The sequence below is a fragment of the Gallinula chloropus genome (genome assembly GCF_964237585.1).
Source record: "Gallinula chloropus genome assembly, chromosome: 2".
NCBI classification, from domain to species: domain Eukaryota; kingdom Metazoa; phylum Chordata; class Aves; order Gruiformes; family Rallidae; genus Gallinula; species Gallinula chloropus.
In genome coordinates, this window is record NC_140086.1 from 119549372 (window position 1) to 119563486 (window position 14115).

At 41.6% G+C, this 14115-nt stretch overlaps 1 protein-coding gene across 5 annotated transcripts in view; it reads right to left on the minus strand.

Moving 5' to 3' along the window:
* Window positions 1-13183, minus strand: part of CNOT10 (CCR4-NOT transcription complex subunit 10) — a gene marked incomplete at its 5' end in the record, with an annotated part of 34548 nt that extends 21365 nt beyond the window's left edge. For 4 of the 5 annotated variants that reach the window (XM_084260048.1, XM_084260047.1, XM_084260046.1 and 1 more), the window contains 8 exons: window positions 1055-1172; window positions 2177-2260; window positions 2945-3031; window positions 3758-3900; window positions 4852-5002; window positions 5530-5691; window positions 8349-8440; window positions 13162-13183. In XM_084260048.1, the coding sequence (XP_084116174.1) occupies window positions 1055-1172; window positions 2177-2260; window positions 2945-3031; window positions 3758-3900; window positions 4852-5002; window positions 5530-5691; window positions 8349-8440; window positions 13162-13183 (859 nt within the window). Of the gene's footprint in view, window positions 1-1054; window positions 1173-2176; window positions 2261-2944; window positions 3032-3757; window positions 3901-4851; window positions 5003-5529; window positions 5692-8348; window positions 8441-11746; window positions 11801-13161 lie in introns of all 5 variants that reach the window. The other variant, XM_084260044.1, reaches the window with a different exon arrangement.
* Between the last annotated feature and the right edge of the window lie 932 nt (window positions 13184-14115).

Sequence of the window (14115 nt, forward strand, 5' to 3'; positions counted from 1 at the left end):
ACCCAAATATGTCGCTGAGCCCGTAACATGCTCCCACCACTTTCTCATGGGTCAGCATACTACGTAGTTTATTAAACATTCTTCAGCAAGATGTTCATGGAGTATGCAGTTACATCCCTGCCTCACAAGTATTTTAATAAACTACATTTCTGTATATCATTCTAGTTGTCTTGGACTGTTGACCTGAAATGACCTATATATAAACAGCCACAGATTTTCAGATCTTACGCACTATGTTCTGGGAGAGCCAGATATAAAGCCAATTTGATAGACTCAAGTTGAAATAAGTTCACCTGGAGGTTTTCATAGCATCCAGTCTGCAAACACTTCATGTTTTCTAACAGGCAGCTCTTACAAAAAAGGAAATTCTCAAATTATGCAACCTGCCCAAGATTTATAAAGTAAACAAACACGTTGACCTAACCATACAAGCAGGAAATGCACTCTCCTTCCTAAATATATCATGTTCAGGTAACACTGTCAGAAACTCCTTCGAAATAATAAAGGACAGAGAATGAAACTTTTAATTTACCTGCTGGTAAAAAAACCCACCCACCACTTTTACATCTAAACAAGTATACACATTTATGTGGTGTTCTATCTCTGTGCATGCGTGTGCATATATACCTTCCAGATACAAAAGTAACATAAAGGGGCATACATTAGAAGTCAAACAACACCTCATGAAACATTTGCATTTCCCCCACAATAATCATTAAGCCTCTCTGACCTCTATATCTAGTATATTATCTTTTGTTTCATGCCTGGAATTAGAGACCAAATATAAGCCTTGCAGATATTATATTTACAGCATCACAAATCCATGGTCTTAGACAACCACTACATTGCTGAGAAGAATGTTCAATGAACAAACACTACAGTGTTACATGAAGGAGCACAAGAAGAAAGGTGAAAACATGTCCAGCATATAAATCTATGATGTTCAGAGCATACTCCCTTCAGTAATCTTTAATATGTTAAAAATTAGGATTACTTACTGATACTATTACACTACACATTCACATACTTGCAGGATGAAAGTTTTCTATTTTACCTGTTTTCATGAAGCCTGGATGCTCAGCAATATTCGCACTGTTCAGGAGTTTCACCGCTTTACGGTAATTGCCCCTCAAATATTCAAAATTGCTTTTAAGAAAGAGAGAAGGTGCTGACTGTGAAGGAGAAAACAATCATTAATTACCTCTTGTTTTAAGATTTCTACTGTTCATGTTAAATCACTCCACAAACAGCTCGTCCCTGCTGCCATTTTAAACGTATATTTTAGTAGGCCTTAATACTGTCATGAAGTAGCATTCCTTTGTTGAGCACATCATTAACATTCACCCCCTCTGGACTACAAAACTATGTCCCCTCTTTGTTACTGCCCTAAACCCCAAAGTTATTCTAGAGAACTCTGTCACAGCAATGGCTAAATGCAGAGAATTTCCTTTTTGTTTAAGAGGATCTTTCTCTGACCCATCTTCTCATACTCCTCCCCAGGCTTCCCTCCCTGTGGAGTTCAACAACTTCCTCCTGCTTTGTGATCTTCCTGGTCTGCCAACAGAGACCTCATGATCCAGAAGGATTTCTGTCAAACTAGCAGCTGTTGAGACTGGCAACAAAAGGAAAGTGCTTTCCTCCCACACCCTGCTCCTCAGTTAATGAAGAATTTATCTGGGATGGTGGGCAGAATTCTGAGTTGAGAACTCCTACATAAAGAAAAAGAAACTGCTTTCTAGCAAAAGGTAAACCTCCAAAAAGTTTCAGCAAAAAGGAAAACCCAAAAAACCTGCATATCCCTGAATTAATCTTTATTAATTGGTTTAAGCCACCAATGGCATCAGAAGTTTGTAATAACCTGTAACATCTATAGTAAACTAAAACTTGGCTTGCGCTGCTTAAATCATAAAGCAAACTGAACCCATTCATCAATGTTTTGCTGTTATTTTGGCATCATTAACAATAAAATGCATTTTTCTGAGCAACTGCAAACAGCACAAGAAAATTCTAAAGGAATTACACATACAGAGAAGTGATTACAAGCCCAACTGAATATAAAAAGCATTACTTCAGACATCCATCCTCAGTAAGACGTTTCTTTCTAAAGGAAGTTAGCAGATTCATTTTTAAGATAGACAACAGCATTAAAAAACCCAATAGCATTAAGAACACTTACATTCCCAGCTGTATTCATAACAGACTTGATCTCCCTTTTGCATGCTTTTAGTGACTTCATCTGGATATAGGCTCGCACCTTATACTGTTCAAAAATAAAATTTGTTAAATAAAACCCAATACCCTGCATAGGCTTGTAAGATGATCTGTATCTATAGATTTATTATAGAATATTTTATATACATTTAAAAAAATAGATAGTAAAAAGCCTTCCTAAAAAAAGAAACTCTATTCAGACTTTCAATAGCAAATTTATAGGCTTCATTGTTCAACAGTCAACAGCTAGTCCATATTCAAATGCTTACAAGCACTTAAAGTGACAAACTGATTAAAATAATCTAACCTCTTAATCCCAGGCATTTACCTACTAAACTGGAAACACCAATATGAATGCTGACAGAGAAGCATTTTGCTTCTTCACGTATTTCTCCTCAGAACAGTACAGTGAAATAAAACCCCAGCTGACATAGCTGTAGGATCTCCCAACAGTCTGTAAGGCCAGTGCAGCTAACTGCAGTTTTAAAAAAAATATTATAAACTTCAGGGATTGAATTTGGTGTGTTTGTTGCGATAGGCCAGTTGTTCCTGTATATGGATCTCACATAAAGGATGAGGTAGATATTAATTATTTTGTTTTACAAGAAATTGAAGGGGGGAAGAGAGAGAGAGAAATCACAATTAATGTTGAACTAGTTTTGAAGTAGATGCCACTCAGTTTTAAGAAAAATGCAAACTGATGTTCCTGTATAAATAATATGCAGACACTTACCTGATGTATCTTAGATTTAGCAGCTTCTATTAAAGCTCCACTTTCAGCTTTTTGATTTGAGGAATCTTTATTTGTATTATTACCTGACTGAGTGCCAAACAACAATAAAAAAGGAAGTGTTACTATTAGTTACCTTTTAAATTCAGTTTGCAAATTCTTTCATAAGCTATTTTTATCAATCTCACTAGAAGAAAAAGTATTTAATAGTCCAAAAATACACATCCCACCAAATATTGTAACTTGAGCTTAACAATCAAAATCCAAAACCTCAATGGTCTATGCCTCATACTTTTAGGTACTCTGCAAAAAAGATGCCTGACTTCCCATACTATGGTACACGATTGCAGTTTCTCACTGACACTGACTTCCCTTTTTAACTTAAGGTCTCGTATGAATCATAGAATAGCAGGTTTGAAGGGACCTCAAAGACCCTCTGGTCAAATCTTTCCTGGCAAAAGATCCATCTAGACAAAAGCACCATCTAGATAGTTTGGCCCAGCAACCTGTCAGCCAAATCCTAAAAACGTGTCCAATGTTAACGGTCATAATCCAAGACAAACAAGGAAAACTATGTATATTTGGCCCTGAAGACAACTTCTTTCCAAAGCAAGTCTCTGACTTAAATGAAAGATGGAAAGGGTGAAAGAAAGGGAATAAACAGCTGCTATACAAAATTAACTCAATTACTAACATGTAAGTTGCTGTCTGAAGTCACAGGTGATCAAACAGTTTTATAATTCAAAACTATTTTAAAAGAGCAATTTTGGATTGAGTTAAAGCATACTTCTGGTAAAGACTTAGTTTAAAGCTTACCTCTTTTCCATTCTTGCTGTTATTGTTGCCCTGTAAAATCATTTTTTCCAGAACAGCAAGCAGATGCAAGGCTTTCTCACCTTGGTAAGTTAGCAGGTATAAGTCTACAAGCAAGAAGCACACAGCCTGGGCAAACTTCTCTTCTGTATAAAGCCAAGAAGTAAAAATTATTTTATAGTTCTAATACCAATCCTTCCAAATGTAACTGAAGGGGAAAAAAATACTACAAAATGAATCTATGCAACATTATGAGAAAAATATTTTATTTACATTTTTTAAAAAGTAGACGCCTACACAATGCAGTTAAGTACACATAATGAAAAAAGGGTAATTAGTCCAAACAGCATCGACATAACAGCATAGACTAAAGACCCCTTAACAAGTGCATGTTCACAGATTTTTAAATTGGTCTAAACATATCAGCAACAAAGATCCAGCATCTCAAGAGACACACGGAGCCATATGAATACACAGAATCCCACAGAACATGAAAAGATTCCACACAAACACATATCCTCTTGGCTGCCTTCATAGAGTAAGTCCCAAATAGGCAAACTGAAAACTGGGAAGCATTGAAGGAGAAAAATGTCGCATTTACTTAATTTATTCACACACACACCCCCCCTTCAGGCTTGTCACCTTTAAAGTTCAACAAGGATTATGAAGTTAATTCCACTACATCAAGTGCCACAACTCAAAAAAACTGGCGACTTTATATTCAGGTATGAGCACATAGAATTATGTATGACCTAACACAGACACTTAAAAATGTGAGTACCCCAATAACTACACCCATCCATTAAGCAAGCTAATTATCTTGTACATATTATTAACATAAATACCTTTTAAAGTCGTTAAAAAAGCATTCATTTCATTTTCATTATACTGGTCTGTTAAATGTTTCTGAGGCACCATCCCTCCCAAATTCAATTGTTGCCCTTGATAGAAGCAAAACATGTTCTTCATTCCCAGGCTTACCTACTGTTTTCGTACTGTATCAGGCAGTTTACAAATCCCTTGTGCCACAGTGAAAAAGACTAAACAATGTTTCTGTAGTCACTACATGAACAAACTGCTTCTCTCCGGCTACATACCGAAAGGCTCTATGAACTGGTACAGCTTCTCCCCAACGGATATCGCTTCAGTGTACTGACGTAGGTGATACAAGATAACAGCCTGATTGTAGTACAGCATACTATTCTCAACATCATCTAAACCATCCATCTCTTCAACTGCAGAGTGAACCTGAAAACCCCCCCCACACGTTTCATTAAACTTTCAATACCTATGATTTTTAAGAGTGCAAAATATCTTTAAAAATTATACAGATTAATACATTTGGATTAAGACAGGTCAGTAAAAGTTATATGCTAATAAACTTTATTGTTGTTCAGCATAAATTCAGGGAAAAAATTTACTACTCAGTTGATGGCTATTTCATTGTAAAGTAACATTTTCACATTTTTATTATTTCACAAACTATTTCAGGTTAAGGAACTTCCTACTGAAAGAACACAGCAGATCTTTATGTTTATTATCTGTGCAATGTTTTGGCTTCAAAACAATTTCAACAAGAACTAAAAAAAATTACTACATAATCAGCATCCTACACAATTAAAACAGAGCTTTAAAAGTACTGTTACTTTCTCATTTCTTTACTAAATGTAGGGGACAGAGGGCAGTAGGCTCATTCCCGTTTCACTGGAAGAGCTCACCACCACTAACAGCACTCAAAATCAAGTACCATATGAACATGTTTCCCTTTCCCTTACCTGGTTCTTCAGCTGGTTAAGAGTTTGTCTCAAATTGTCTGTTGTAGTCTGGTTACTTTTACAGAACTCCGCAACAGCAGTATTCAGAGTTATTTTGTAGTCGTCTTTGTTTATGTCTTGAAGGGTATTTAGGTGTTGCAAACAAGCATCATAGTTTCCAGCCTGGAAATTGCACACAGAGCAGAAACATGCATGAGAAGATACAAAGTTTAAACTATCTGGCTACTAAGTTTTAATGAAAGCATCTTCTGTACCTTTAGAAAGCAAAGTAGTATTTCCTTTACCACCACCAAGTGAAGCCATCTACAGACACAATTATTTATACAGATTAATATGCATGAGAAATAAGTCTAAAAGTAGAGGTCATATCCAAACTTCAAAAAAGAACTTTGTGAAAGAACAACAAATGCAGTAGTTGATTATTATAAACTTCCATAAAAAGTGTTTTTCTGATTTGTCTTCACTGTATTATTTTGAGTTTCCAGATTATTTTTCCCCTCAGTTTTCATAATCTTTCCCCATCACATGTACATTGAGTGGCTGCAGTTGCTCATGTAAGCCCCAACCCATCATTTTATGGAGAGACCGAGTTACAATTTAACCTGTGGAATTCAGCTTCAGACAGGTTGGAAGAAGAGAGTGTTACTTTAGCTGTACATGTTTAAATAACATTTTTACAAGTTTTAGGCATTGAGTGAAGCTTTCAATCATCTAGGCATGCCCAGGATGCAAGTACAATGCTCCTCTGTAGTGTGATTTAATCAAGAAATCCCTTTCTTTGACCACAAGAATAGGCAAGGACTTCAGCATGGCTCACCTCTTTCTGCTTTCAGTTTTAGGCTTTTCTGGGTTTGTGTAGAAAGAATTTAGAGGCATCAAAAACCAAAAGAAAACTCCAAACTCAAGCATGTTAAGCCTAAGTGATCCTTACTCCCTACTGTTCAATTCCTATACAGGAACAATCACCTACACCTCTTCTATATCAGGGTTACTTCCAGTCTGGTCAATCAGATACACAATACACGGGTTCATTCATCAATCAATGACACAAGACCACTCTCCACTTCCTCCTCTTTTTTAAGTGCTGTTCCATGAAGCTTCTCCTGGACTCCTGCCTAACTCCCTCTATTAAGGGAAGAATTGCAACAAAGAAAGGCTCTGTGGTGCTTCTGCTCTTCCTAAGAAAGCTGCTGTTCTGCAGCTAGACTCTCCCTAGAGCCACCTCAGCCTCCTGTGAAAGCACAGTTACACAACATACAGAGACATGTAGCAAGACATTGTCATGACATATTTCCACAGCTCTAGTATCAACAGCAGGTTGTTCATGTGCACAAACACAGGGACTTGCAACTCAACCACTGCCACACGCTCTAATTGAGACAGTTCACCTCCCAGTGATTCTCTTTGCATGTTCACACTCAGAGCTTCCCTTCAACAGAAGTAGCTTTCAGATCATGGCAACAAGGCTTCTGACTATGGTTAGACTAAAACCCTTGAACCATTAAATGCTCATCTTACTTTGTGATGTTTTTCATCAGCCAACTGTCCTTTATTAGACAGGATCTAGAATATCATATACAGTTTTATAGTCATTCTATTCAAGGCAGAACTTGGAAGTGCAGTATGATAAAGCAGCATACAAGACAGTCCACAAAGCTATTTAAAGCAACTCAATAGCCAGCCAAATTGCCAAAGAAGGTACTGAATTAATTCTGCTGACATCTGTCACCACCTCACAACATCACAGACTTCGGGAGTTCTTAAAGCAAGAGAAAGAGAAAAACAAGATACACTGTACCAGTAAAAAAAAACTAAGATGAAGTTGTTACCAGATCAAAAGTATTTTAAGTCCATAGATCTGTGGGCAAGATGGAAAACAGGTAACCTTTTCCTACACCTTCAGCTCACAGGATCAAATGCCAATGAACAAAAAGTTAGTGAAGAAGAACAACTGAGCTACAAGGCACATTGGAAGACATCAGTTGTCATCAGTTTAAGGGCCAACTACACACACTTCATGTAGCAACATTACAGAAGAAATAAAAGTAATGAGTGAAACAAACAGGAATCTCAAAGGACAGCATTTAAGTTCCTCCTGCAATCTATTTAATACGTCCAAAGCTGAACTGTGCAAGGCTTTGTGGAGATAGAGCTACAATAATTAAAAGGAAAAGGAATTATAATTCCTGCCATTCCCTACACTAAAGTTAGGAGACAATACAGAGAAAGAAGAAAAATGGAAAGACATGGTGTCTGAGTTTAACACACACACAAAACCTCCCAAGAAACACAAAATACGTAGCTAGCATTGCCTGTAGGTGTTATGTGCTGAAGAATGTGTTTTGATGTAAAGTGACAGAACAGTATATGATGCCTTCTGTGAAAGAAAATAGCGAGATGCTGACATGAAAAAGGTTTGGTTGCTGTTTTTTAATACACATGGTTCCTTCATACCGTTTGACACAAGATTTTTAGCTTGAAGTGATTAATTCTTTAGAGGAACCATGCATTTCTAACACTGATACCGAACAGCAACCTGCTTATTCTAATTAACTAGTTATACAGCTTTTAAGCCTACCAAGTTTGGAGAACCAAGATTAGACATGCTCTTGCAGACGTCTTTCAAGTATCCCCTTCACCCTTCCCACATCACAGCAGTCAGAAGATGCGTATGCTGGCTTTATAAAACAACTAGTGTGTTATATAATATTCCTTTACTACCTTTGCAACTGTGCTATGAAAACAGAAGAAGTTATGTAATAAGCCCATTTCGCAGTTATGTGGCAAATTAGAAGACTCAGAGTTTGGCTTTGTCATACCAGAAAAGCTTGTAATGCACTGCTTGACAGTTCCTTTTCCTGATCAGTAATTCCAGAAGTGCCTGCTCCTTCATGTTTCTCGGTGCCTTGATCTGTAAAGCAGATAAAAGATTACAAGAAAGTTTGCAAATGTGATGACAGCTATTTAGCTTTAAAGTTTTGTTTCTTCCCATTCTCAAGATCCTCCTGCCAGTACAAGTACCCTTCCAGATAACTGCAGCACTGTCTCCCTACTATGCTAAAATACATCCTTAACCTCTATTTCTAGTGAATTCCTCTCCATAAAATGCAAATGTAATAATCCCAGTTAAATGACTGTACTTAATCAATAACCAAAGCCCTGTAAGTTAACTGACAATGTGTACATTTGAGATTTGTCTTTAAAGCTGCAGCCATTCACTAGGATTGTCTTTATTTGCACAAAACCCAGGAGTGAAGGCCACACATCATAAAACAAGTGCCACAGTGGACTAGATGAAAACACCCCACGTGCTGAGCACTGCTTCCTAAAGAGCAAGCAAAGGATGGTTTGGGGAACAAAGTAAAAACCAGAGCCAACACTGGAACTTCTACCCAGCCCCCTGCTTTGGAAGAGTAACTCTCCCTAAATAAGAAGCTGCAATTGAAACATTGCTATTAAGCACTGTAAGACCTGATACATTTTTGTTTAAAACTCTTTATACATTTATACTCTTCAATGTACTGCATCAATTGCTATCTACTAGTGATTACACTGCAAGACACAAGCCAGTGCTGCCCATTCAGCCTCTCTCCTGATCTTACAGACCTTTCTTGTGCAAGGTAATTTCTTGAATTTCACAGCGGAAACTTTGCTCTAACCTACATTTTGCTATGGCACTAGTCTAGGTAGGCTTTGTAACTTCAATGCTGCTTTCTCTTCCTAGAGCTCAAGGATGTAGTGCAAACTCTGCTAACTTTGTTTTCACTTTCAACAATCAAAATAGTACATGAGCTTCTCTGCAAAGTCCACTCCTTATCACCGCCGCTGCCCCTGCATCATCTGCTACTGACTGACTGTGAAAATTTCCAAGTATAAGTTAAATCAACAGTCAGGGGTAATCAAACTTCAGAAGATTCATGAATCAACATCCACATAAGGAACAAAGCAGATTTAGTAATCTACTGATAGTTTGTGCTTGTTGCTGGGAAGACAGTGAGGCCCCCTCCATTGCTGTATGCAGGAACTCTGGGCAAGAGCTATAAATTCTTGGTTGAGACTAGGTTGGCATCAAGATGCCAACAAAGTTGAGACTGTAAAATCTCTGCAGTCTTAGGCCCATAGGTCACATCGTAACCCGCTGCGATTCATACAAAACGTAGGATTCAGCAGTTTCAGTACTCTGGAGGGATAGATGGATCCTCAGGGGGCTACAGAACCACCTTCTATAAAATCTGACCATGCATAAAGCATGTACAACACCACTTGCACACCACCACTTGCACTGCCTTTTCATTGAAGGGGAAAGGCAGGAGAAATTAAAACACAACAAAAAGCTCAGAAAAATTGTCGGTGTGCCAATCCTTCCTGCAGCAGAAGAGGAAAGGAACAAGAAGCACCTCTCCTTCAAGCTAAATATAGAATAGATCTGATTCCTGCTCTGAATTTTATGGTTGTACAGCTGAACAGAAATCCTTGGAGGGTGATAGCTAGCTCTGAGGAACAGCAGTGAATAAACACATTTTCCTTCAAACTTCCATGCTAACAGTTATGGTACCTGCTTTACTTGCTCAGCACACCTTTCAGATTATGGTAGTAAAAGTAACTGTAGCACAGAGACTTGAGACTATAAAACTTCTGAAGTTGATAACACTCAGTCTGGTCAAGAGGTTCCTCACATACACACCTTTACCTAGGAGAGTGCCACCAACTACTGAGCCTGCTACTGATCATTATCATCGTAGGAAGGTTGTAAAGCAAGCATCTCGAATGAAGGCTTATGGAAGTCGGAATCCTGAAGCAAAATCTCTTCAGTTAAGCAAAAGATAGAGTTGTGTAATAAAAACACCACTCATGTGGCTGTTTGATGTATTTCCTACGGAAAAATCAGGACAGATCTCCAGACTTCACTGTGTCTCCAAATCTGCCAGTATATTAAAAAGCACAAAATGAAACTGAGGACTACTTTAAGCAAAAACAGAGCTGTCCCTTCTCCTATAAAGTAAGATTTATGGCTGTAATACGTTCAATTGTACCTAGTATAACTCAGTAAACAAAGCAGGTTTGCAAAGCCTGAACTGGAAGCTTATCAAGAAGAAATAAAACGAAAGTCCAGCTGCCACAGTTCACAGCATAGCTCCTTCCTTTGAAAAAACAAACCAAAACACTTTGGCTACTCTCTACCATTTTTGCCCAAACACATTTGAAACCTGTTAAAGACCTAAAGGTTCTTCTGGTTTACTATGATCTAGCAACTCTTATTTAGACCAAGACCTCCTGCTTCAGCTGACCTTTATTATCAACAGATCTCACAGACTGGAGTCACCTGAAAGCTGGCTGGCCCAAGATACTGAAAAGTCCCACCTAAATTGGGGGGGTGGGGAGGGGAGTGGGAAGAGTACTCTTGCTCTCTTGACTGCAAATGGCTATCAAGTGCTTGCAATTACAACTATTGCTTCCATGTTTCTTGAGGGATTTGAAAATGAAAAAGGTAGGTGCACTGCTCCCTGGCAAAATACAACAGCACATCGCTGGCTTACTCAGATCTAGTGATCTCTGGTGTTCTTGCAGAGGCGCATGGTGTGGGTAGCACGCGGTCTACCAGTCACTACCAACATGCCATGGGTGACTTTATACCCATGCAGTAGCTACAATTATCAGCTGAAATATCTGAAGCAGTGCAGATTCTCTGCTTTGTATCTGACAGGACTCTATTTATCTCTGTAAACTGTATTTTCGTATGTACCTGCATGTTTAACTTTTTGTTTTGTCCAACCTTCACAAGTACAACTCTAAAACTAATCCTTGTCAGGGCAGCCATGAGGGGCAGAAGGGGCAGCCTGTAAAAATCAACTGCTCAGGTTTTGATCTGGAAGAAGCTGCTGCGCTGAGTTTGAAGTTAAAGCAGCAAGTTGGGAAATTATCTTCCTAGTTAGCAATCCTGGGGTTGCACAGCAAAAAAAAACCCAACCCTGTGTCACAGTGGTGTGTTTGCTTTGCACAAGCAGGTAGTTACTCCTACTGGGAGTTACCTCATGGTGGACAGAACTTTCAGAAAACTGGAGGAGAACAAGAAAAAGCATGTGACTGACACCTGAAAAGGGAGATTGCTCTCCTCAACAGTTTGCTACCACATCATTTAAGCAACATGCAGCCACATCTCCCAGATACATGTACTCGAAGACACCTGGAGTGACTGCAATCATTATCCTTCTCATACCTGTTCTCCGTATCTCCAACGACTGCTGCTCCTGAGCTCTCTTGCTCCTAGGCCCTGTAAATTACATCTTGTGTGAACTGTACTGTCAAATACCGGAGCATCTCTGGAATTATTTTGTATTTCTAAACCCTATAGGCAAGAGGATAATCTCTTCCTTGCAAGGGGAGGAATCCATCACATGACTCTTGCTCCAATAGAATTTTGAAGGGTATAAGAGGCCAGACAGAGTGTTCAGCCTTTATAAGAAAACAGTGACGGCTTATGGCACAAAACTACATTTTTCTATGAAGTCCTGCGCTACTAGTATAAGCTTAATAGACTTCTACAATGCTGTACAACAAGCAGCACATGCTTTTCAGTGGAAAGCTATTTGTAACTCACTGCTGTGAACAAGTACAGTCCGTAGAATAAGCCTTGGATTAATTTGGGCATACACTTTTCCTTCACGCATGTGCAACCAAAGAGCTCCTTCAGCAGATGCAAGAAAAAAACCCAAAATAAACCAAAACTTAATGCCTTTTTCTGCTTTCAGGTTAGGAGATGTTTACGGTGTTTATAAAACCCCACAGTACAGTACACTATTTTTTTCCCCTGCAGTCTTTTTCAGATACCCAGGAGTTTCATATTCGCCACCCAGAGAAAGGATGCTTGAGGCTCTTTAAGGCTCCCACCACATAAAAGCAACTGAAACCCCAAAGGGCACAAGTAGATCCCTTTGGCTTTCCCCCACACCGCCCTCTTCTCCGTCCCCGCTGAGCTGCCGCCTGAGGGCTGGACCTTCCCTGGGCGATGGACGTGACGCTGAACAGCCACACGGCAACCCTACTTTGAGGCTTAAGGCGGGCGTTGACCAGAAGAGCTATTTTTCAGTCTCAGTGATTCCTCCCTACAGTGCCCTCTCCGCCCTGAGCTCGGGGAAGACTCGCTCAGCCCCGCGACAATAAAGCGGCAGCCCAGGGGGAATCGGATCCAACTCCGGCGGTGAAGAGGCAGCGCGGAGCGCGCGGGTCTCGCCAGCGCCTTCCGAACGCTCCCGCCCCAGAAGCCCAACCGCCCCTACCGGCTGCTAAGCCCTGCCAGAGCGACACCCACCCCGCCCCATCGAGCCCCGCCAGGCCAGGAGGGGCTACAGCCCTCCCCCTCTCGCCAAGGGCACGTCAGGACACAAGCTCGCCAACAGCGAGCCCCGCCGACACCTCACACCCCGTGCGCCAGGACCCGCAGCCCTGCTCCGCGGGGGCACTACTTCCTCGGCGGAAGGAAACAGTAAGCAGAGTAAGCCAAACAGTCGCTTCTCCTTCCGCCCGGGACGTACCGGCACTCACCGCCCCCCACGCGGGAGCGTATCCCTCCGCACCAGGCGGCCCAGGCCCGAGGCGGGCACGGAGGACCGCGAGGGCTGCCCTCGCACTCACCCGCAGCCTTGTCCGCCGCCATCTCCCCTGCCGCGCGGTGAAGCTACGCAATCCCTGTGCGCGGATGAGGCCGAGGATCTGCCGCCGCTGCGCCGAGAGCTGACCGCACCACCGCCAAACGGCCGCTGTCCCCCGGGACTACTTTGCCGCCGCCTCCCTCCGCGCACCCGAGCCCGCCCCGCCGACTGCGCCACTCATTCCTATTCGCCCGCCGCTTCCGGGTTCCCGGCGGCCTCGCGACGTCCGGCCGTTGCCGGGGGAGCGCGCAGCTGGCGTCAGGACGCCGCGCACTGCTTTGGGGGGGTGAGGGGGGGGTGGGAGTGTCGGATGGGTGGCGAGGCAAGCGACGCGCATGCGTGGTCCGTCCCACCTCGCCAGCTGCCGGGATGGGGGCGCCATGTTGGCAGCTGTGGGCTGGCTGTGTGAGAGCCGGGCGTGGGCCCGTTCTTCCGCCGCGCTGAATTGACTGTCAGCCTGGAACGTACTTTGTCTTCCTTGCCCGGTTCAGGGACCCCTTCCCGAGCAGCCAGTGCCGTTAGCGGTGACTCGAGGGCTTCCTTCAGGTGTCACCAGCTGGTGACGAGGAAGCCTTCAGAGTATTCCCGAGTTGGTGTGGGTTTACGTGGATTATCAGCCTGGCTGTCTCACGCGGTGTTACGGTGCTCCTCACCAGGGCAGTGAAGGCAGTCAAGGGGGCCTCGTGTCTGTGCCCTGATTTCCTCCATAAAGGGATGGTTGTGCCCCAGTTCAATCCCCCCAGGGACTGGAAGCCCAGTTTGACACCGTGAGTTTGAGGTGTCCTTGGGATCCAGTAAGCTGGGAGGGCAAGTAACCCTCATCAGACTGATGATTAGCATCTGGTTTTGTTGTTACTGTTGTCATTAAAATACCAGACATAGGATAAACTACAGTGGAAGCATCATAAAGATTCTTTGATGTTTATAATGACTTGGA